Source organism: Bombina bombina, chromosome 5 (assembly GCF_027579735.1).
Source record: "Bombina bombina isolate aBomBom1 chromosome 5, aBomBom1.pri, whole genome shotgun sequence".
In the NCBI taxonomy this organism is placed as follows: domain Eukaryota; kingdom Metazoa; phylum Chordata; class Amphibia; order Anura; family Bombinatoridae; genus Bombina; species Bombina bombina.
The window spans coordinates 471606198-471631466 of NC_069503.1; the positions used below are offsets into that span (position 1 = coordinate 471606198).

The 25269-nt window shown below is 38.4% G+C and overlaps 1 protein-coding gene across 1 annotated transcript in view; it reads right to left on the reverse strand.

Annotated features, from left to right (window-relative positions):
* Positions 1-1742: 1742 nt before the first annotated feature.
* The window catches only part of SLC12A7 (solute carrier family 12 member 7), a 468927-nt gene continuing 445400 nt past the window's right edge, over positions 1743-25269 (reverse strand). Inside the window, exons 23-24 of the mRNA XM_053714358.1 lie at positions 23708-23841; positions 1743-2519 (exon numbers count right to left, since the gene is read on the reverse strand). Coding sequence (XP_053570333.1) covers positions 2428-2519; positions 23708-23841 — 226 coding nt within the window. The 3' untranslated portion in view covers positions 1743-2427. The remainder of the gene's footprint in view (positions 2520-23707; positions 23842-25269) is intronic.

A 25269-nucleotide genomic window follows, 5' to 3' on the forward strand; every position in this document is an offset into this window, starting at 1 on the left:
CTCTAAAGTCAAAATGAAACTTCCATGACTCAGACAAAGCAGTTTACGGACTAATATCAGTTTGCTTGTTACTCACGGTATCCTTTGCTGAAAAGTAAATCTAGGTAGACACATAAGAGCTCAAGAACATGCACATATCTTTGGCCCTCTAAGGTAGTAGTGTTTGCAAGAATGTATAACACTATTACAAACATTATTGCACTGCTTTCATAAAAACACATATACACACTTCTAATCTTACCTAGCTTTACTCTTCAGCAAAGGATACCAATACCACATGATAATATAAATAAACTGGAACGTTTTTTGCATGCTTTCTAAATCATAAAAGTTTCATTTTCACTTTAGTTTCCCTTTAGTAGTAAAAAAATAAAATAAAAATAAATGCACACTTGCATCCAGAACACTACTCCTCATCAGTGCAGTAAAGTTGATACCCAAGAATACAATTACAACTTATTGCTTTGTGCTTCCTATACATCATGATTACCTAAATAGATGCTAGATACATTTTCTTTTCATTTTTAATTTCTCAGTGCAATCTTTTTTGTACGTGTGACAATTTTTTTTTATTATTTACATATACTGTACTAAGAAGCAATGTTCTAACAATATTGTGCTAAATCACAATTTACTAGAATAAAACACTTATTTTAATTGAAGCTACACTACTAGTAGAGGAGAATATGTCTGTGTCATTTCTGTAAACAGGACGACTCATTAACTGCACTGCATGTTCGTACAATGGGGAATTACAAAGCAATCCTTGTAATTGATTGGTCAGTCCTTTCTAAATCTAGTGGTAGATTGTGATCTACTTTTCTTGGTATACCTGATGTACATCACTATCTAGAGAAAGGCAATATGGCCAAGTTCTTTTGAAACTCAAACACATACAAGAAGCCAAGGTTCCATGGGACAGAGCTTAAGAAACATTGTTCATGCACAAAAGTGTGATGTTGTTACCTATAAATGCTTCAGCACGAGCATTACTTTAACCTTTACTGTTCAAACAGGGTTTAGATTTTCCAATGTAGCACAAGCAATTGAAAGGTTTTATTATACAAGTCCTATAAATCTGAAAAATGTGATTTGTTATTTCACAAATCTGTGATTAGCATTATATTGGCAACTAAAATGTGCTGAAACAGGTTTATTTTTGATTAGGGATTAGCAAATTCTGCAATTTTAACATTTTAAATTGGCATTTGTTCTGCAATTCAAATGTTAACATTCTACTACTCAATGCCAGACTATGAGAACTATGTTTGAATATTAATTCCCATACATTTATAATGAAGTCTATACAAATTAACATTCAGCAAATGTTTACCTTTGATCAATTCTTTTAACATAAACTTGTGTTATGAAATACTAGCTCTTTAAAAAGCATTGATAGAATATTAACATCATATACCATTTCAAACGCAATAATGAGGCAAAAGGTTGCCAATATAAAAAAAAATATAAAGGCAAAGTTATTTTTCACTAATGCTTTTGTAGCAGTAATTACATACAATTTGAAACAATTGGCATATATCATACATCTATCATACATATAGATCTAACAAGATAACAAAAACGTCTTCCTATGTTCGTTAATAATTACAACTCCATTACTGTTGGTTAAATGTCCAGTTCTAAAAAATACAATTTTTCTTATTCATTTGTTTAAAAAAAAAAACATACAACAAAGTTCTCCAGTGGTTGATATTCCAATTAAACAATGCTTGCAAGTAATATAACATTAAAAGTAATTTATTTGTATTTAAATATATAAAAGTAAACTATAATAAAAGAACACAATATTGCACCTTGGTTAACATATATCAAAATCCAATAACGATGGTGTTCCAGTTCCATTCCAGCTTAATATAGATACTAGCAACATAAAACATACTAAAATTGAAAAATAAATACATTTTCCGATACTGCTTAATTTTTATAAGCAGCCTTGGATCTACAAAGAAGCGAAACATTCCTATAATACTTCCTCTAACCTTTTTTTTAAATTAGACGCAAATAATAATAAAAAAAATCTTATTTAAATAAAACAAAATTCTTGCAGTTCAATTTTAGTAAGGTTAAATTGTCAGTAAACAATAGATAATATTTTGCTGGAGTTCCACTGTTCTTTAAATGTTATTGGTTTTGAAAGCATAATAATTGTTTTTCCTTTCAAAATGTTTTTATATGTATAATGCATAATAATAGGGCAACATTATTAAAAGCCTAACAAATAAAATGAACAAAAATAAAGAATTTAAATGTGAACAAGTGCAGGTGTAGTGTATGAACCAAGAATAAGTCTTCTTCCTATGATTCGCTGATAACAACTTCAAGTACGCAGGAACATTTTATTTATCTTCTGTCTGTTGACTGTGTGATTCTCCATGATTGCTCTTATACAGCTTCTTTACATTATTCCTAGGAATAAATGGTGATCACTTCTCTACCACCACCACGAACTAGCAGCACTTTGTTTAAACCTTCAGTCAAAACCTCCAGAAATTCCATGTCTGGCAAATAAAAGTTAAGGATTTTTTTTTTGGGTGGGAAACAACTTCAAAACAATACGTACTTACAGGTTGATTGATCATAAGATTATATATGCAAGTTGTCACATTTTATATAAACCTACTGATATGAGGTTATTTTTTCTTCTCATACAACAGGGCATCCTATTTACATACAGTTAGATTACGAGTTTTGCGTTATGAGTAAAAAAGCAGCGTTAAGGCTCATAACGCTGCTTTTTTACTACCGCTGCTATTACGAGTCTTGTAGGTACAGCTGTCACGTACACTTTTTTGGCCTTAGCGCAAATTAACTTACGCAATTTGCGTAAAGTCTTTTTTCAATGGGACTTCCATTGCGCCGGTATTACAAGCTTTTTTTTTTAGGCCAAAAAGTGAGCGGTACAGCCTATCCTGCAAGATTCGTAACGCATTCTAAAGTCAGTAGTTATGAGTTTTACACTACAAAGCCGTAGCATAAAACTCAACTAAAGTGCTATAAAGTACACTAGTACCCATTAACTACCTATTTACCCCTAAACCGAGGCCCTCCCGCATCACAAACACTAAAATAAAATTATTAACCCCATATCTGCCTCTCCGGACATCGCTGCCACTATAATAAACATATTAAACCTTAAACCGCCGCACTCCCGCATCGCAAACTCTAGTTAAATATTATTAACCCCTAATCTGCTGTCCCTTACATCGCCGCCACCTAAATACATTTATTTACTCCTAATCTTAACCCCCTAAACCTAAGTCTAACCCTAACACCCCCTAACTTAAATATAATTAAAAGAAATCTAAATAAAACCTACTATTAATAACTAAAGAATTCCTATTTAAAACAAAATACTTACCTATAAAATAAACCCTAAGCTAGCTACAATATAACTAGGTTTTATTTTTATTTCACAGGCAAGTTTGTATTTATTTTAACTAGGTAGAATAGTTATTAATTAGTTATGAACTATTTACTAACTACCTAGCTAAATTAAATACAAATTTACCTGTAAAATAAAACCTAACCTGTCTTACACTAACACCTAACCTTACACTACAATTAAATAAATTACCTAAATTAAATACAATTACCTAAATTACAAAACCCCCCCACTAAATTACACAAAATAAAAAACAAATTACAAGATATTTAAGCTAATTACACCTAATCTAATAGCCCTATCAAAATAAAAAAGCCCCCCCAAAATAAAAAAAATCCTAGCCTAAACTAAACTACCAAAAGCCCTTAAAAGGGCCTTTCGCGGGGCATTGCCCCAAAGAAATCAGCTCTTTTACATGTAAAACAAATACAAACAACCCCCAACAGTAAAACCCACCACCCACACAACCAACCCCCAAAATAAAACCTAATTAAAAAAACCTAAGCTCCCTATTGCCCTGAAAAGGGCATTTGGATGGGCATTGCCCTTAAAGGGCATTTAGCTCTATTGCTGCCCAAACTCTAACCTAATTATAAAACCCACCCAATAAACCCTTAAAAAAACCTAACACTAACCCCCTGAAGATCGAGGGGCGGAGCGGGTCCATCTTCAAGACATCCGGCGAGGAGCATCCTCTTCGGCGCGGAGCAGTTTCTTATACTTAAAGGGACAGGAAACCCCAACATTTTCTTCCATGATTCCATGGTTACAATTTGCTTCATTCTATTGCTATCCTTTGCTGAAGGAACAGCACTGCACTAATGGCAGCTGTATGAACACATCTAGTTAGCCAATAACAGAGGCAAATGTGTGCAGGCACCAATCAGCAACTAGCTCCCACTAGTGCAGGATATGTGCATATTCTTTTTTAACAAGGGATACCAAGAGAATGAAGGACATTTGAAACTAGAAGTGAATTTAAAGGGTGTCTCAAAATTACATGCTCTATCTGAATCATGCAAGTTTAATTTTGACTTTCCTATCCCTTTAAAGGGACAGTCTATTTGTCAAAATTAAACTTTCATGATTCAGATAGGGCATACAATTTTAAACAACTTTCCAATTTACTTTTATCCACAAATGTGTTGAAAGCTAAACCTAGGTAGGCTCTTATGCTAATTTCTAAGCCCTTGAAGGCCACCTCTTATCTCAGTGCATTTTTACAGTTTTCCACAGCTAGACAGTGCTAGTTCATGTGTGCCATATAGGTAACATTGTGCTCACTCCAGTGTTATTTATGAGCCAGCACTAATTGGGTAAATCTAGGCACTCTGCTGAATAGCATTGACAGTCTGTTGAATCCAACTAGTGAGCCTTTCGAGATTGGACAGATTGTGGTATTATCAGTGGGCGGAGCTTTGCAGCCATTTCAAAGTGGCCACAAATAATATTCATGTTAAAATAACTTTTTAATAGTGTAGTTTTTTGATAGTGTAGTGTTAGGTTTAATTGTAACTTAGGTTAGGATTTATTTTACAGGTAATTTTGTAATTATTTTAACTAGGTAGCTATTAAATAGTAAATAACTATTTAATAGCTATTGTACCTAGTTAAAATAAATACAAAGTTGCCTGTAAAATAAATATAAATCCTAAAATAGCTACAATATAATTATTCGTTATATTGTAGCTATATTAGGGTTTATTTTACAGGTAAGTATTTAGTTTTAAATAGGAATACTTTAGTTAATAAGAGTTAATTTATATCGTTAGATTAAAATTATATTTAATCTAGGGGGGTGTTAGGGTTAGACTTAGCTTTAGGGGTTAATACATTTATTAGAGTAGCGGCGAGGTCTGGTCGGCAGATTAGGGGTCAATACTTGAAGTTAGGTGGCTGCAACGTTGGGGGGGGGCAGATTAGGGGTTAATACTATTTATTATAGGGTTTGCGAGGCGGGAGTTTAGTGGTTTAGGGGTTAATAACTTTATTAAAGTAGCGACGAGGTCCGGTCGGCAGATTAGGGGTTAATAAGTGTAGGTAGGTGGCGGCGACGTGGGGGGGGGGGGCCAAATTAGGGGTTAATAAATAATATGTAGGTGTCGGCGATGTTAGGGGCAGCAAATTAGGGGTTCATAGGGATAATGTAGGTGGCGGCGATGTGCGGTCGGCAGATTAGGGGTTAAAAATATTTATTATAGTCGCTGCGATGTGGGGGACCTCAGTTTAGGGGTACATAGATAGTTTATGGGTGTTAGTGTACTTTAGAGCACTGTAGTTAAGAGCTTTATATACCGGCGTTAGCCCATAAAGCTCTTAACTACAGCCTTTCCATGGGCGGTAGGAGTCTTGTCGGTAAAGGTGTAACGCTCACTTCAGCCAAGACTCTAAATACCGGCATTAGGAAGATCCCATTGAAAAGATAGGATACGCAATTGGCGTAAGGGGATCTGCGATATGGAAAAGTCGCGGCTTGAAAGTGAGCGGTACACCTTTACCTGGCCGACTCTAAATACCAGTGGGCGGCCAAAAGCAGCGTTAGGACCCCTTGACGCTGCTTTTGACGGCTAACGCAGAACTCTAAATCTAGGCGATTGTTTTTATGACGTAGGCACCCACTAAGGAAGGATTTTTGGAAATTACGTCCCTAAGGGGGTGAAAAAGGGGGGGCTATTTTATGAGGATACCTATATGTCAAAAACTGACGATGTCACAGACGTGAAAATTGGTATTTAGATTTTCCTTGAAAAATAAAGAAATACGTGTTTTACCATTTTCCCAAAATCCACTTAAGGGGGGTCAAAAGAGGAGGGGCTGATTGATGAGGATACCTATATCTCAAAAACCGACGATGTTACAGACATGAAAATTGGTATTTAGATTCTCCTTGAAAAAACAATTTATGTAAGAACTTACCTGATAAATTAATTTCTTGCATATTGGCAAGAGTTCATGAGATAGTGAAGTATGGGATATACAATCCTACCAGGAGGGGCAAAGTTTCCCAAACCTCAATATGCCTATAAATACACCCCTCACCACACCCACAATTCAGTTTAACGAATAGCCAAGTAGTGGGGTGATAAAGAAAGGAGTAAAAAGCATCAACAAAGGAATTTGGAAATAATTGTGCTTTAAAGGTTGGGTCTCATGAACTCTTGCCAATATGAAAGAAATTAATTTAACAGATAAGTTCAAACATAAATTATGTTTTCTTTCATGTAATTGGCAAGAGTCCATGAGCTAGTGACGTATAGGATAGTAATACCCATGATGTGGAACTCCACAGAAGAGTCACTAGAGAAGGAGGGATAAAATAATAACAGCCATTTTCCGCTGAAAAAAATTAATCCACAACCCAAAATATAAGTTTATTCTCATAACGAAAAAAGAAAAAACTTAAACATAAGCAGAGGAATCAAACTGAAACAGCTGCCTGAAGAACTTTTCTACCAAAAACTGCTTCAGAGGAGGCAAATACATAAAAACGGTAGAATTTAGTAAATGTATGCAAAGAGGACCAAGTTGCTGCTTTGCAAATCTGATCAACTGAAGCTTCATTCTTAAAAGCCCACGAAGTGGAGACTGATCTAGTAGAATGAGCTGTAATTCTCTGAGGCGGGGCCTGACCCGACTCCAAATAAGCCTGACAAATCAAAACTTTAACCAAGATGCCAAGGAAATGGAAGAAGCCTTCTGACGTTTCCTAGAACCAGAAAAGATAACAAATAGACTAGAAGTCTTCCTGAAATCTTTAGTAGCTTCAACATAATATTTCAAAGCTCTTACCACATCTAAAGAATGTAAGGATCTCTCCAAAGAATTCTTAGGATTAGGACACAAAGAAGGGACAACAATTTCTCTACTAATGTTATTAGAATTCACAACCTTAGGTAAAAATTTAAATGAAGTGCGCAAAACCGCCTTATCCTGATTAAAAATCAGAAAAGGATATTCACAAGAAAGAGCAGATAATTCGGAAACTCTTCTAGCAGAAGAGATGGCCAAAAGGAACAACACTTTCCAAGAAAGCAGTTTAATGCCCAAAGAATGCATAAGCTCAAACGGAGGAGCCGGTAAAGCCTTCAACACCAAATTAACGGCTAGATTACGAGTTTTGCGTTAGGCTGAAAAAGCAGCGTTAACAGGTCCTAACGCTGCTTTTTCACTACCGCTGGTATTACGAGTCTTGCAGGTTTAGGGGCACCGCACACTTTTTTGACCTTACCGCAAAACGACTTACGTAAACTTTGTAAAGTCTTTTTTCTATTGGACTTCCATAGCGCCGGTATTATGAGTCTGTCCTGGGAGGCCAAAAAGTGAGCGGTACAGCCTACCCCGTCAAGATTCCTAACGCATTTAAAATTCAGTAGTTAAGAGTTTTATGGTATAACGCCGTAGCATAAAACTCATAACTAAAGTGCTATAAAGTACACTAACACCCATAAACTACCTATTATCCCCTAAACCGAGGCCCTCCCGCATCGCAAACACTAAAATAAAATGTTTAACCCCTAATCTGCCGCTCCGGACATCGCCGCCACTAGAATAAACATACTAACCCCTAAACCGCCACACTCCCGCCTCGCAAACACTAGTTAAATATTATTAACCCCTAATCTGCCACCCCTAACATCGCCGCCACCTACCTACACTTATTAACCCCTAATCTGCCGCTCCGGACATCGCCGCCACCTACATTATACTTATTAACCCCTAATCTGATGCCCCCAACATCGCCGACACCTACATTACCGACACCTACATTATTTTTATTAACCCCTAATCTGCTGCACCCAATGTCGTCGTAACCTACCTACACTTATTAACCCCCGAATCTGCCGCCGCCAACGTCGCTGCCACTATTCTAAATTTATTAACCCCTAAACCTAAGTCTAACCCTAACACCCCCTAACTTAAATATAATTTAAATAAATCTAAATAAATATTCCTATCATTAACTAAATTATTCCTATTTAAAACTAAATACTTAGCTATAAAATAAACCCTAAGATAGCTACAATATAGCTAATTGTTACATTGTAGCTAGCTTAGGCTTTATTTTATTTTACAGGCAAGTTTGTATTTATTTTAACTAGGTAGAATAGTTACTAAATAGTTATTAACTATTTAATAACTACCTAGCTAAAATAAAGACAAATTTACCTGTAAAATAAAACCTAACCTATGTTACAATAACACCTAACACTACAATTAAATAAATTAACTAAATTAAAAACAATTAAATAAATTAAATTAAATTAGCTAAATCACAAAAAAACACACTAAATTACAGAAAATAAAAAACAAATGACAGATTTTTAAACTAATTACACCTAATCTAAAAGCCCTATCAAAATAAAAAAAGCCCCCCCCCCCAAATAAAAAAAAACCCTAGCCTAAACTAAACTATCAATAGCCCTTAAAAGGGCCTTTTGCAGGGTATTGCCCCAAAGAAATCAGCTCTTTTTTATTTCTTTGTTTCTTTATTTAAATTTTCATCATGTACAGTTTACAAAATCTATATAATTACACAGTATCATAAAAGGAATTTCTTTTCTCTTAACATAGTCAAGTTAACAAGATTCCTAACCTGCACGTACTATACTTTGGATTTGCATCTATTACGTTCTTACTCTTATGCATAATGAATATTAAGATCATATGTCAAGAAATACTAAACATGAAGAAACCTAACTGACAAAAACTAACAAAAATAACAATAACCATTTACTGCAGAGCCTGTTTTCCTTTACTCTTGATGGGTATGGATTTGTGAAGTATTGGGTTTATTTTGTGATTAAGCATGGCATAAATAATAATCATGGCTTCCAGTTCCTCTGTCTAGAACCTAGATAAAGAAATCAGCTCTTTTACCTATAAAAAAGAAATAAACACCTCCCCAACAGTAAAACCCACCACCCACACAACCAACCCCCCAAATAAAATACTATCTAAAAAAACCTAAGCTCCCCATTGCCCTGAAAAGGGCATTTGGATGGGCATTGCCCTTAAAAGGGCAGTTAGCTTTTTTGCGGCCCAAACTCTAATCTAAAAAATAAAACCCACCCAATACACCCTTAAAAAAACCTAACACTAACCCCCTGAAGATCGACTTACTGTTCTGAAGACTGGACATCCATCCTCAAGGAAGCGGCAGAAGTCTTCATCCAACCGGGCCAAAGTACTCAACGAAGCCGGGAGAAGTCTTCATCCAAGCCGGGCGAAGTGGTCCTCCAGACGGGCAGAAGTCTTCCTCCAGATGGCATCTACTATCTTCATCCATCCAACGTGGAGCGGCTCCATCTTCAAGACATCCGACGCGGAGCATCCTCTTCATCCGGAGTCTTCTTACTGAATGACGGTTCCTTTAAATGACGTCATCCAAGATGGCGTCCCTTAGATTCCAATTGTCTGATAGAATTCTATCAGCCAATCGGAATTAAGGTAGAAAACAACATAATTTATGTAAGAACTTACCTGATAAATTTACCTTTCCTGGAACCAAAAAAGAAAACCAATAAGACTAGAAGTCTTCCTGAAATCTTTAGTGGCTTCAACATAATATTTCAGAGCTCTCACCACATCCAAAGAATGTAAAGATCTCTCCAAAGAATTCTTAGGATTAGGACACAAAGAAGGGACAACTATTTCTCTATTAATGTTGTTAGAATTCACAACCTTAGGTAAGAATTTAAATGAAGTCCGCAAAATTGCCTTATCCTGATGAAAAATCAGAAAAGAAGATTCACAAGAGAGAGCGGATAATTCAGAAACTCTTCTAGCAGAAGAGATGGCCAAAAGGAACAACACTTTCCAGGAAAGTAGTTTAATGTCCAAAGAATGCAAAGGCTCAAATGGAGTAGCCAGCAAAGCCTTCAAAACCAAATTAAGACTCCAAGGAGGAGATATTGATTTAATGACAGGCTTGATACGAACCAAAGCCTGTACAAAACAATGAATATCAGGATGTTTAGCAATTTTCCTGTGAAATAAAACAGAAAGAGCAGAGATTTGTCCTTTCAAGGAACTTGCAGACAAACCTTTATCCAAAGCATCTTGAATAAACTGTAAAATTCTAGGAATTCTAAAAGAATGCCAGGAGAATTTACGAGAAGAACACCATGAAATATAAGTCTTCCAAACTCGATAATAAATCTTTCTAGAAACGGATTTACGAGCCTGCAACATAGTATTGATCACTGAGTCAGAGAAACCTCTATGACTAAGCACTAAGCGTTCAATTTTCATACCTTCAAATTTAATGATTTGAGATCCTGATGGAAAAACGGACCTTGAGATAGAAGGTCTGGCCTTAATGGAAGTGGCCAAGGTTGGCAACTGGACATCCGAACAAGATCCGCATACCAAAACCTGTGAGGCCATGCTGGAGCCACCAGCAGCACAAACAATTGCTCCATGATGATTTTGGAGATCACTCTTGGAAGAAGAACTAGAGGCGGGAAAACATAAGCAGGTTGATAACACCAAGGAAGTGTCAACGCATCCACTGCTTCCGCCTGAGGATCCCTGGACCTGGGAAGTTTCTTGTTTAGATGAGAAAGCCATCAGATCTATTTCTGGAAGCCCCACATCTGAACAATTTGAGAAAACACATCTGGGTGAAGAGACCATTCTCCCGGATGTAAAGTCTGACGACTGAGATAATCCGCTTCCCAATTGTCTATACCTGGGATATGAACCACAGAAATTAGACAGGAGCTGGATTCCGCCCAAACAAGTATCCAAGGTACTTATTTTATAGCTTGAGGACTGTGATTCCCACCCTGATAATTGACATATGCCACAGTTGTGATATTGTCTGTCTGAAAACAAACAGTTCTCTCTTCAACAGAGGCCAAAACTGAAGAGCCCTGAGAATTGCACGGAGTTCCAAAATATTGATTGGTAATCTCGCCTCTTGAGATTTCCAAACCCCTTGTGCTGTAAGAGATCCCCAAACAGCTCCCCAACCTGAAAGACTCACATCTGTTGTGATCACAGTCCAGGTTGGACGAACGAAAGAGGCCCCTAAAATTATACGATGGTGATCTAACCACCAAGTCAGAGAAAGTCGAACATTGGGATATAAGGATATTAATTTTGATATCCTTGTATAATCCCTGCACCATTGGTTCAGCATACAAAGCTGGAGAGGTCTCATATGAAAAAGAGCAAAAGGGATCGCGTCCGATGCTGAAGTCATGAGACCTAAAACTTCCATTTACATAGCTACTGAAGGGAATGACTGAGACTGAAGGTTCCAACAGGCTGCAACCAATTTCAAACGTCTTTTGTCTGTTAGAGACAAAGTCATGCACACTGAATCTATCTGGAAACCTATAAAAGGTTACCTTTGTCTGAGGAATCAAAGAACTTTTTGATAAACTGATCCTCCAACCATGTCTTTTAAGAAACAACACTAGTTGATTCACGTGAGATTCTGCAGAACGTAAAGACTGAGTACCAAGATATCGTTCAAATAAGGAAACACCACAATACCCCTCTCTCTGATTACAGAGAGTAGGGCACCGAAAACCTTTGAAAAGATTCTTGGAGCTGTTGCTAGGCCAAAAGGAAGAGCAACAAATTGGTAATGCTCGTCTAGAAAAGAGAATCTCAGGAACTGATAGTGATCTGGATGAATCGGAATATGAAGATATGCATCCTGTAAGTCTATTGTGGACATATAATGCCCTTGCTGAACAAAAGGCAGAATAGTCCTTATAGTCACCATCTTGAAAGTTGGTACTCCTACATATTGATTCAAAATCTTTAGATCCAAAACTGGTCTGAATGAATTTTCTTTCTTTGGGACAATGAATAGATTTGAATAAAACCCCAGGCCCTGTTCCTGAAACGGAACTGGCATGATTACCCCTGATAACTCCAGGTCTGAAACACACTTAAGGAAAGCCTGAGCCTTTACTGGGTTCACTGGAATGCGTGAGAGAAAAAAATCATCTCACAGGTGGTCTTACTCTGAATCCTATTCTGTACCCCTGAGAGATAATACTGATCCAAACATCTTTGAAGAATTTTAATCTGCCCCCTACCAGATGAGCTGGAAAGAGGGCCGCACCTTCATGCGGGCTTGGGGGCTGGCTTTGATCTCTTAAAAGGCTTGGATTTATCCAATTTGAGGAAAACTTCCAATTGGAAACAGATTCCTTTGGGGAAGGATTAGATTTCTGTTCCTTATTATGTCGAAAGGAACGAAAACGGTTAGAAGCTTTAGATTTACCTTTAGGTTTTTTATCCTGAGGCAAAAAAACTCCCTTCCCCCCAGTGACAGTTGAAATTATTGAATCCAACTGAGAACCAAATAATTTATTATCTTGGAAAGAAAGAGAAAGCAATCTGGATTTGAAGTCATATCAGCATTCCAAGATTTGAGCCACAAAGCTCTTCTAGCTAAAATAACTAAAGACATATATCTAACATCAATTTTGATGATATAAAAAATGGCATCACAAATGAAATTATTAGCATGTTGAATCAACTTAACAATGCTAGACAAATCATGATCTGATACTTGTTGCACTAAAGTTTCCAACCAGAAAGTTGAAGCAGCTGCAACATCAGCCAAAGAAACTGCAGGCCTAAGAAAATGACCTGAATATAAATAAGCCTTCCTTAGATAAGATTCAAGTTTCCTATCTAAAGGATCTTTAAAAGAAGTACTATCTTCCGTAGGAATAGTAGTATGTTTAGCAAGAGTGGAGATAGCCCCATCGACTTTGGGGATCTTTTCCCAAAACTCCAATTTAACTGCTGGCAAAGGATACAATTTTTTAAACCTTGAAGAAGGAATAAAAGAAGTACCAGGCCTATTCCATTCTTTAGAAATAATATCAGAAATAGCATCAGGAACTGGAAAAACCTCTGGAATAACCACAGGAGGTTTATAAACAGAATTTAAATGTTTACTCGTTTTAATATCAAGAGGACTAGTTTCCTCCATATCCAATGTAATCAACACTTCCTTTAATAAAGAACGAATATACTCCATTTTAAATAAATAAGAGGATTTGCCAGTGTCAATATCTGAGGCAGGATCTTCTGAATCAGATAGATCCTCATCAGAGAAGGATAAATCAGTATGTTGCCGGTCATTTGACATTTCATCAATCAACTCTATGAGAAGTTTTAAAAAAGCTTTTACGTTTATTAGAAGGCGGGATGGCAGACAAAGCCTTCTGAATAGAATCAGAAATAAATTATTTTAAATTTACAGGTATATCTTGTACATTAGATTTTGAGGGAACAGCAACAGGTAATGAACTACTACTGATGGATACATTTTCTGCATGTAAACGTTTATCATGACAACTATTACAAACCACAGCTGGAGGTATAATCTCCACAAGTTTACAACAAATGCACTTAGGTTTGGTAAAACTGTTATCAGGCAGCTGGGATCCAACAGTGAATTCTGATACAGGATCAGATTGAGACATCTTGCAAATGTAAGAGAAAAAAACAATATATAAAGCAAAATTATCAATTTCCTTATATGGCAGTTTCAGGAATGGGAAAAAATGTCAACAGCATAGCCCTTCGACATAGAAAAAGGCAAGAGGCAAATAAAAATGGGGTCTTAAATAATGAAAATATTTGGCGCCAAGTATGACGCACAACAAACAGAAAAAAGTTTTGGCGCCAAAAAGTCACACTCGCGTCATTAATTTGCGTCAATGAACGTAACTTTGCGCCAAAAAATCTTGCGCCAAGAATGACGCAATAAACTTTGGCATTTTGCGCCCTCACGAGCCTAATTCTGCCCGCGAATAAAAAGTCAGTCAATTTGAAAAAGGGACTATACCCCAGGTAAGAAATACATTTTCATAAAAAAGCATTTCCCAGATATGAAACTGACAGTCTGCAAAAGGAAATATACTGAAAACCTGAATCATGGCAAATATAAGTACAATATATATATATATATATATATATATATTTAACTTTATATAAATACATAAAGTGCCAAACCATAGCTGAGAGTGTCTTAAGTAATGAAAACATACTTATTAAAAGACACCCATCCACATATAGCAGATAACCAAACCAGTACTGAAACGGTTATCAGTAGAGGTAATGGAATATGAGAGTATATCGTCGATCTGAAAAGGGAGGTAGGAGATGAATCTCTATGACCGATAACAGAGAACCTATGAAATAGATCCCTGTGAGGAAAACCATTGCATTCAATAGGTGATACTCCCTTCACATCCCTCAGACATTCACTGTAGTCAGAGAGGAATCAGGCTTCAAAAATGCTGAGAAGCGCATATCAACGTAGAAATCTTAGCACAAACTTACTTCACCACCTCCATAGGAGGCAAAGTTTGTAAAAACTGAATTGCGGGTGTGGTGAGGGGTGTATTTATATTCATTTTGAGGTTTGGGAAACTTTGCCCCTCGTGGTAGGATTGTATATCCCATACGTCACTAGCTCATGGACTCTTGCCAATTACATGAAAGAAATCCTATTGGCTGATGCAATCAGCCAATAGGATTGAAGTTCAATCCTATTGGCTGATCCAATCAGCCAATAGGATTGAGCTTGCATTCTATTGGCTGATTGGAACAACAATTTAATTTAATTTATTTAATTGTTTTTTGTTTTTTTTTGAAAACTGTTTTATTGATTCAAAACAAGATTGTACAATGCAGTTCGAGTGATATTCTTATCTATGGTAGACATATATTATATACATGGCATTGACATTATTGGTTTTGAGCTAACTATAACCCGGGTTCTTGTAAATGTCTCAAAGTCCAAAGTTTCACACCGGGGATTGATAACTGGTCTATGTTAACTTACTCTTATACTTTGAATCACAAAAAAGAGAATTGAATCTTAAAGATAATAACAGTTTGTAAACAACTTAAGCTTGCACATAAAACAAACAGAAGAAGAAAGAAAGTAAAAGAAAAAAGAAGAAAAGAAAAGGGGAAAAAGAAAATATCTGTCTTCCGCTATATTATATGTCTCGAGGAAGTACGTCTTCAAAAGAGATTTTAAAAGTGTGGTTGTCAATCTGTCCTTTCGTTCATTAGTCCTTCTAAAGAAAGTCTTGTTGAAGTGCCCCCCCTGGGGGCCTAGGAGCTAAGTTTCCGTGGATGCAGTTGGGGCGCCATCTCGTCTACCACCCTCCCATAGGAATTTTATGTCTGCTAGCATGTGTGCTTTCCCCCTCTTAGTGTAGCCATATTCCTCCATGTTTAGGAGGTCAGTTACTTTGTCTATCCAGTTTGTCAATGTCGGTGAGTAGGGGGTCTTCCAGTGTAAGGCTATGAGCGATTTGGCTCCTGTCATGCTCATTTGGAGTATAGTCAGTCTTAATTTGCATGGTAGTTTCGGCAGGTCATTCAGTAGCGCAATTCTAGGCGACAAAGAGATGTCATTCCCCAGTAGTGGTCTAAGATAACTTTCCACTGCGCTCCACAGGGGTTGTACCTTGGGGCAACTCCACCACATATGTAGGTAGGTGCCTCTCCCCTCACACCCTCGCCAGCATTTCCCTGAGCTTTCAGGGTAGATAGATTGTAACCTCTCCGGGGTGAGGTACCAACGTGATAAGACCTTGTAGTTGAGTTCTAGGGCTTGGGGGGAGGTTGAGGCTTTCCCTGTTCGCATGAAAATGTATTGCCAATCTTCTATCTGTAACTCAGTGCGAATTTCTGTATGCCAGTGATGTGTGTATGAAGGGAGTTGTTGTGCATGTTTTCCTTGGATCATTTTCTTTGCTAAAGACAGTGAATGTCTTGCTGTTCCTTTAGTGATGCAGTGGCTCTCAAATGGGGTTAGCTCCCTCAGGTAGTCCTGTCTATGGGGTGATGTATGTACAAAGTGAGCTAACTGGGAATATTTTAACCATCCTGAATAACTACCTCCTAGTATGTCATTCAAATCTTCTTTCTTTTTGAGCTTCCCCCGTGTAACAAATTCATTTAATGGACTAGTATACCCCCAGCCCGTCAATCTCCTTTGACCTTTATCCAATCCCCCTATTAGTTCTGCATTTCTCGGGATTGGGAATAGTGGAGAACGAACTCCCGAGATATGTTTTCTCCTTGTGGTGATTAAATCCCAAGATTCAAATGTTCTACGGTGTATGGTAAGCTCTGTACACTGGGGTGGTCTGAGTTCTTTAGGGACCCAACAAAGGGCTCCTACCTCAGGGGTTTTGAGGATGTGTGAATCTATTGCTACCCACGCTTTAGTATCAGCCGACCTGTGCCAATCTATTACTCTCTGCAACGTTACTGCGTCTAGATAATCTTGTATACAAGGTAAGCCTAATCCTCCCCTATCCTGTGTTCTATATAGGTTTTCCCTATTCACCCTCGGCTTAATTTTCCCCCAAATAAATAGATTGATAAGTTTTTGTATATGCACTACATACCATTTGGGGACTGGGATTGGGAGGGTTTGGAATACGTACAAGACCCTGGGCAAGACTGTCATTTTAACACATTGAGTTCTCCCCCACCATGTAATTGGTTTAGATGACCATGTATTGAGGTCTACTTGTAGTTTGCGAGAAAGTGTCAGGTAGTTTTCGTCGAATAGTTGTGCCATGTTTGGGGAGATATTTACCCCCAGATATTTTAAAGATTTTTCTTGTAGTTTTAATGGGCATATCTCACTGATGGAGCGAAAGTTGGAAGTAGGGAGTGATATGTTTAAAATTTCTGATTTATGTTTGTTAACTAGGAAGTTGGAGAATTTACCAAAGGTGTCTATTTGTCGCAGCACTTCAGGTATACTGGTGAGGGGATCTGCTAGTGAAAATAAGATGTCGTCTGCGTACATCGCTACTTTAAAGCTATGAGGTCCTATTGGGATTCCTTTAATCTCTTCGTTCTGCCTGATGTTAGCTGCAAGGACTTCCATAGTCAGGATAAACAGTATGGGGGATAAGGGGCAGCCCTGTCTCGTCCCATTTTTTATGTCAAAGGGATCTGAAAGCATTCCATTGGCTTTGACTCTAGCTGTAGGTTGGGAATATAAACTAAGTATACGTTGTATCATTTTGGGGCCGAATCCTTGGGAATGTAAAGTTTCTTTTAGAAAGGTCCAATTAATGCGATCGAATGCCTTTTCGGCATCTGTCCCTATAAGGACTGAAGGGATGTTATAACGTTTGGCATAAGAGGACAAGGTAACCGCCCTAATTGTGTTGTCTCTGGCTTCCCTCCCAGGGACAAAACCCACCTGATCCGTATGTATGAGGGAGCTAAGTATTCCATTAATTCGTGTGGCCAAAATCTTGCCCAGAATCTTGACGTCCGAATTTAAGAGGGATATAGGCCTGTAACTACCCGGGTCGGTGGGGTCTTTGTTGGGTTTTGGTATGACCGAAATATGTGCCATCAGCATATCCCTAGAGAGAGTAGGGTTTTCGTCTAAGGTGTTGAATAAGTGCAATAGGTGTGGAGCTAGAATACCTTTAAAGGATTTGTAGTATGCGTTGGTAAAGCCGTCGGGACCTGGGCTCTTTCCTGTGGGTAAATTGGTAATGGCTCTAACAACTTCTGTTAATGATATGGGAGCTTCCAAAGCTTCATTTTGTGTTTGATCTAAGGCCGGAAGGTCTGCGGCTTTTATATATTCCTGCATGTCTTTCAAGTGTTCCAACGTGTCTATGCTGTCTAAATTGTATAGCTTAGAATAGAATTTACTAAAATAGTCTGCTATTTGTTTGCTATCATGTAAGTGTTGTTTGTCTGTGGTCACTAGCTTTTCCACTTGGGATCTAGCGCGTTGGGCTTGTAAGAGTTTAGCGAGGAGAGGGCCTGATCGGTTTCCTTCGTAAGCATATAGCTTCCTAATATTTAGAGCTTTTCTTTGTGCTTCCTTCCTTAAAATATGATTTAGATCCTGTCTGGTTTTGGTTAACATGGTGTATATCATAGTATCTGATGGTGCATTTTTGTGTTGGAGTTCTAAATTCCCAAGTTGCCCTGTCAAAGTGTGTACTTTCTCATTATATGTCTTCCTCCTAAATGACAATTGTTTGATGCATTCTCCCCTCATAACAGCCTTATGGGCTTCCCATACCAGTTTAGGTTTCATATCAGGTGTAGCATTTATTTGGAAATATTCCCGTAATGTCTTAGTCAGGGTCTCTTTGGTTGCTGGATCGTTGAGGAGCGAGCTGTCTAATCTCCATATGAAGGGGGTGATAGGATGATTGGGCCATTTCAGATTGATGCTTATCTGGGAGTGATCTGACCAGGCAGTTGGCTGAATATCGGATTCTGTGGCTAGAGCTAGGTGGTGTCTCTCAATTAAGAGGTAATCTATTCTCGTGTAGACTGCCCAGGGGTGAGAATAAAACGTGTAGTTTCTTTGTGAACTATGCTGTATTCGCCAGACATCTATCAGGCCTAGCTGTGACAGGCAATTATAAATCGCGTTTGGGGGTCGGGCTAAGGAGGGTGTCTTCCCAGAGGAGGAATCTAACGTGGGGTCTAATGTGACATTCAAATCCCCACCCAAGATTAAAGTCCCCTTCTTATTATCGTTTATTAGTTTGCTAAGTTGGTTGAAGAATTTCGCCTTATGATTATTGGGAGCATATACATTTGCTAAGGTCACCGGGTTGTTAAATAGTGTCCCTATTAGTATCAGAATTCTACCCTCATCATCTGTTACTTTTTTCGTTAGTTTAAAATGAATATTCTTGTGTAGCAGAATCCCCACACCATTTGCTTTTTTACCTGGTAGGGAGTTAAAATAAACCTCTGGATGTGACTTGGAGAGGAATCTAGGTTCCGCCTGCTCTTTGAAGTGGGTTTCCTGAATAAAGATAATCGAGTCTTTGTGTTTAGCAAAGCATCGCAGTGCTATTGAGCGTTTTGTGGGAGAGTTTAGTCCCTTCACATTTTGTGAAATAAGCGTCAATGTGTTGTCAGTCATTTGTGAGTGTGTCGAGTATATGTAAAAGCTCTTACCCCATGTAGGTATTCAGCAGTGGTAGTTGTCAAAGCGGCTGCATCAGGATGACCTGGCTTGTAGTAAAGGACAGAAAGGAAGAAGGTCGGATAAGGTGACTTTACCCTTTTAAGTGGAGCAGAAGTGACAGACATGAGAGGAAAAACAAAAGAAAAATTAACATAACTGTAATAATACAAATCTTTTAACAAAATCTTGATACATCTCAATAGTGCAAATAAGGGGTATAAACCCATATCTACTGGAAGTCGGGGGACTATGGGAAGCAAGAGAAGGAAGTGGAGGGAAAGGGGGAGAAGCTGAAGGTGGATGGAGGGAAGGGTCGGGGAGGAAAGGGAGGAAGGGGGAAGGGGCGAGGAGGGAATAGAAGGGAGGGAGAAGAGCAGCTGGCCAAAGTAACAATAGTAGTAGTAAAGGGGGATGAAGAACCAAGTTTGGCCAGCTCTGTTTCCGGGGCGGGACCCCGAACCGGGATGGGGAAATTGGAGGTAATTCAACTAATGGAACATTTCAACTCTTTCAAATAAACCCCTCAAATCATTCAATTACAGCGAAGGCAGTTTATAATAACTATTTCAATATATTAACTGTTGATCAAACCTAACATATCTGGTGAAGCCTATGAGGCTAGCAGTCAGCACTTGGCCTCGAGTCACCTAAGAAGAAAGACTCTGTATATGTCATGCAGCAATTCAGGTTATATCTTCTTCTTCTCCGTCTCCAGTCAAGGAGCCAGAGGGGGTGTTTCTCCTTTTTTTCGGGACTGTTGTCCATTCTGGGCGTTGTGGCCTCTGTGGGAGGTTAGTCTGAGTTTTATTACCCCGGTCTGGGGCTTTTAAAGATGGAAGGGATGGTTGCGATATTTCCAATTGCTTGCAGAAGCTCTCTATGTCCTCAGGGCTCCTATATGTATAGATCTTGTCGTCCTTTGTGACTTTGATGGAAAAAGGGAAGCCCCATCTATATGGGATGCCAAGGTCGGTTAAATGCAGAGTTAGGTACCGTGCTTCTTTTCGTTTCGCCAATGTGAGGCTGCTAAGGTCTGCATATATCTGTATACTGTCTTCCCCAAAAATGATCGGTGATTTCTTTCTCGCTGCCTGCAAAATTCTCTCTTTGTCTGTAAATTTATGACAGCACAAGACAATGTCCCTTGGAGGAGCTGTTGCGGAAGGCCGTGCTCTCAAGGCCCTATGTGCTCTGTCCAGAACAATAGTTTCGCCTGTATTCAGATCCAGCAAGTATTTAAATAAGTTTTGTAGGTATGAGGCTATTTGTGCTTGAAGTATCTGCTCCGGGACACCTCTGATTCTGAGGTTCTGTCGTCTACCTCGATTGTCGAGGTCCTCCATTTGTTCCTGCAGCCGTACTATCGCTGTATTCTGTTGTTGAACAGCTTCTTCTAGGTTATCTGAGGTTTTAGTCGTTTCTTCTACTTGTTCTTCTAGCAACATCACTCTATTTCCTAAAGCAGTAATTTCTTTCTTTACCCCTGCTAAACCTTCCTTAATCGCTTGGTTAACCTGTGACATGAAAAAGGTAAGATCCTTCTTGGTGGGAAGGTTGTCCAAGTCAGCTTTTGTGAGTGGGGTGTTTTGAGTGTCGCCCCATTGTGAGTTTTCTTCCAAGCCATCTGCGCTGTCTTCAGTAAGCATGTTTGTGTTTGAGGATGTTAGCCCTTCTTGGGGTTTGAAAAAAGCATTTAGCTTGGTATTTGCAGACATAGCTGGTTTATTTGACTTTTCAGCTTTATGCTTGTTGCGTGATGCCATGTTGGTCTTTTATTTAGAGGTATCTCGGCTGCGGATTCCGCGCCCTCGTGATTATGAGAAGGGAAAAGTTTGTGTAACCTCAGAATGTTCTATGTATTTGCTGCTGTTAAATGTTCCACTGTCACCCAATGATGAGTGTGGGCTGCATCTAATTTGTATAGGTGTCGTCCGGAGGAATTCTTTGACCGTTTTAAATAAGGACAGGCTGATTGTTTATAAATATAGTTACTGTCCCTGCGGCTTTTCTGGCATGGAGGCCGGTTTTAGCATTATCCCCCCTCGGGGGTTTCCATGTTAGGCTGAAATAATATTGAGGGCCTGCCAGGAGTGCAGTTTGTAGAGGCTTATGTAGATTGATATCTCGTGTTTCAGGGGGGGCCTAAGTGCTAGGTCAGTCTCTGCTTGTAATGTCCCTTGTGAGCCCCTGTCGTGTGCATTAAATGTATACTTGCGGTCAGCTGTAGGTGTAGGTAATCAGCGGCATCGATGTCCAGCTCCTTTCTGGTCCCTGTTACATTCAGAGTGGGTTGCTTTGGTCCGCTTGCTGCTAATTGTTCTCACCGCTGCTGCCTAGTATGTGTTGTAGCTGCGTCACCATGCTCCTGCGCGATGCTTAGGCCTCGGGGTCGGCGTTCTCACAAAATTGTGTTGATGTGGGGGTTTTTCACCCATGTTAGGCTCCCAAGGTGGTCGGATAGATGATGCCTCCTAATGGCAGTAAATTAGTGTTTGATACTGCCCGGGGGACCCGCCACCCGGTTTCAGAGCTCCGGAGCTATCTTATTCTGCGGCCATGTTCTTCGTCGGCCGACTCCGCCCCCCTATTTAATTGTTTTAATTTAGTTAATTGTAGGGTAGTGTTAGGTGTTAGTGTAACATAGGTTACGGAACTGGTAAGATTACCCCTGAAAGCTCCAGGTCTGAAACACACTTCAGAAAAGCCTGAGCCTTTACTGGATTTGAGCCACAAAGCTCTTCTAGCTAAAATAGCTAAAGACATAGATTTAACATCAATTTTGATGATATCAAAAATGGCATTACATATAAAATGATTAGCATGCTGAAGCAAGCGAACAATGCTAGACAAATCAGGATCCATTTCCTGTTGCGCTAAGCTTTCCAACCAAAAAGTTGATGCAGCTGCAACATCAGCCATAGAAATGGCAGGCCTGAGAAGAAAATCTGAATATAAATAAGCTTTCCTTAGATAAGATTCAAGTTTCCTATCTAAAGGGTCTTTAAAAGAAGTACTATCTTCCATAGGAATAGTAGTATGTTTAGCAAGAGTAAAAATAGCCCCATCAACTTTGGGGATCTTTTCCCAAAACTCCAATCTAACTGCTGGCAAAGTATAAGATTTTTTAAACCTTGAAGAAGGAATAAAAGTAGTACCAGGCCTATTCCATTCCTTAGAAATCATATCAGAAATAGCATCAGGAACTGTAAAAACCTCTGGAATAACCACAGGAGGTTTATAAACAGAATTTAAACATTTACTTTTGACTATATATATATATATATATAGATTCAGAACAAAATGCACTCCAGACATACGTATTCAGCAGCCCAGGGTGCAGCAGAACAATATGTAAACATTGAAAAAACACTAGCTATTTCTTTGCATAAACGGTGTTTGCAGATGATCCATTTATATAGTGTTTTTGTAACAATGTATAGTTTTGCTTATTTCTAAATAACATTTTCTGATTTCTAACCAAGCTCGAAATTTTAGATGTATACTTATGTCTACAGATTCAAGCTTGCTCCTGTTTGTCTAATGGGACTTGTCATAAGCAGGGAAGGGCCAACCCCTTTCAGTGAGTGTCCCAGCCTAACCTCAACAACAGTGCTAAACTTGGAGCTTCAAATTAAGTTTTTAAAAGGTTTTATACTGGATTTTTATATCAGTACCTGTGTATATTCTTCTTAATAGTAGTGTCTATTTCATGCAGTTATATGGAAATTAGTCAGGTGGTGAGGGCTGGTGTCAAGAAACCCTCATTGGAAGTGCTGTTGACAGATAAATTAGGCAAGATTTGAGTGGCTTGCTCGGCTTGCAATTGGTTTGAAGAATAAAAAAAAGGAGTATGTGCACACACATTTAACTTAAAAATAATAATAGAAGACCTCATCTGTTAATATTTTTAGTATTTAACTTTATTGTACTACAAAAAAAGAAAAAGGAAATAGCATGTCTCTTTCTTTCTTTGCATGGTATTATAACTAAAGTTCTCAATCATAAATATGTGAAACTATTTGTGCACTAAATGATAATGAAATATACACAGACACATGCATGCACGCACATGCCCACACACAATTACCAATTAAAAGAATATGGAATTTTTTTTTCTTTCATTATTCATAAAGAGCATGTAATTTTAAGCAAAGCCCTACCCAGGGTCTGAACCAAAAATGGGCTGACTTGCATGCTCTATCTGAATCATTAAAGAAACAATTTGGGTTTCATATCCCTTTAAGCTTCTTGGTTATTTTTAAAAATGTGCAAAAGATTAATTAACTGAAATAAATTAACCGTATATACCAACTATAGAAAAAGGATACAGTTTTCATCTCCATGTCGGTTCTTTGGTGGGCCAGGCATGTTTAGTAAAACCAATTGAGCGTGTTGTGATCTATTTCGCACAACTTCGTTCAGCTTCACTGCAGTGTGCATTCTTCTTACATTTGACTGGTTTCTAGTGTACAAATAATTATGTGAGTATGCGCCCAAATACATAAATAAAATTAGAATACAAATACAAAAAATAAAAGAACAAATGAACAAAGCAGAAATTAAGAGCATTTCAATGTCAAAATAAAATATTCTATTTTATTTGTAGCAAGACAAGTTTACATTTAATAAGGGAATATGTTTAAAAATAAAACACTGTAAAGAAAACAGAATTTATGCTTACCTGATAAATTGCTTTCTCTTACAGGTGTATTCAGTCCACGGCTTCATCCTTACTTGTGGGATATTCTCAATCCCTACAGGAAGTGGCAAAGAGAGCACACAGCAAAGCTGTCCATATAGCTCCCCTCAGGCTCCGCCCCCCCAGTCATTCGACCGACGGTTAGGAGAAAAAGGAGAACCATAGGGTGCAGTGGTGACTGTAGTTATTGTAAATAAAATTTAAACCTGACTTAAATATCAGGGCGGGCCGTGGACTGAATACACCTGTAAGAGAAAGCAATTTATCAGATAAGCATAAATTCTGTTTTCTCTTACTTGGTGTATTCAGTCCGCAGCTTCATCCTTACTTGTGGGATACCAATACCAAAGCAATAGGACACGGATGAAGGGAGGGAACAAGTCAGGTAACCTAAACGGAAGGCACCACTGCTTGCAAAACCTTTCTCCCAAAAATAGCCTCCGAAGAAGCAAAAGTATAGAATTTGTAAAATTTGGCGAATGTATGCAGTGAAGACCAAGTGGCTGCCTTACAAATCTGTTCAACAGAAGCCTCATTCTTGAAAGGCCATGTGGAAGCCACAGCTCTAGTGGAATGAGCTGTAATTCATTCAGGAGGCTGCTTACCAGCAGTCTCATAAGCCAATCGGATGATGCTATTCAGCCAGAATGAAAGAGAGGTAGCAGTCGCTTTCTGACCTCTCCTCTTACCGGAATAGACAACAAACAAGGATGATGTTTGTCTGAAATCTTTTGTTGCCTTTAAATAGAACTTTAAAGCACAAACCACATCAAGATTGTGCAACAGTTGTTCCGTCTTAGAAACTGGATTAGGGCACAGAGAAGGAACAATGATTTCCTGGTTAATATTCTTATTAGAAACCACCTTCGGAAGGAAACCAGGTTTAGTATGCAAAACAACATTATCTGCATGGAACACCAGATAGGGTGAATCACACTGTAAAGCAGATAATTCTGAAACTCTTCGAGCAGAAGAGATAGCTACTAAAAACAAAACTTTCCAAGATAATAACTTGATATCTATGGAATGTAAAGGTTCAAACGGAACCCCTTGAAGAACTGAAAGAACTAAATTTAGACTCCATGGAGGAGCCACAGGTCTGTAGACAAGCTTGATTCTAACTAAGGCCTGTGCAAACGCCTGAACGTCTGGTACAACTGCCAGACGCCTGTGTAACAGAATAGATAGAGC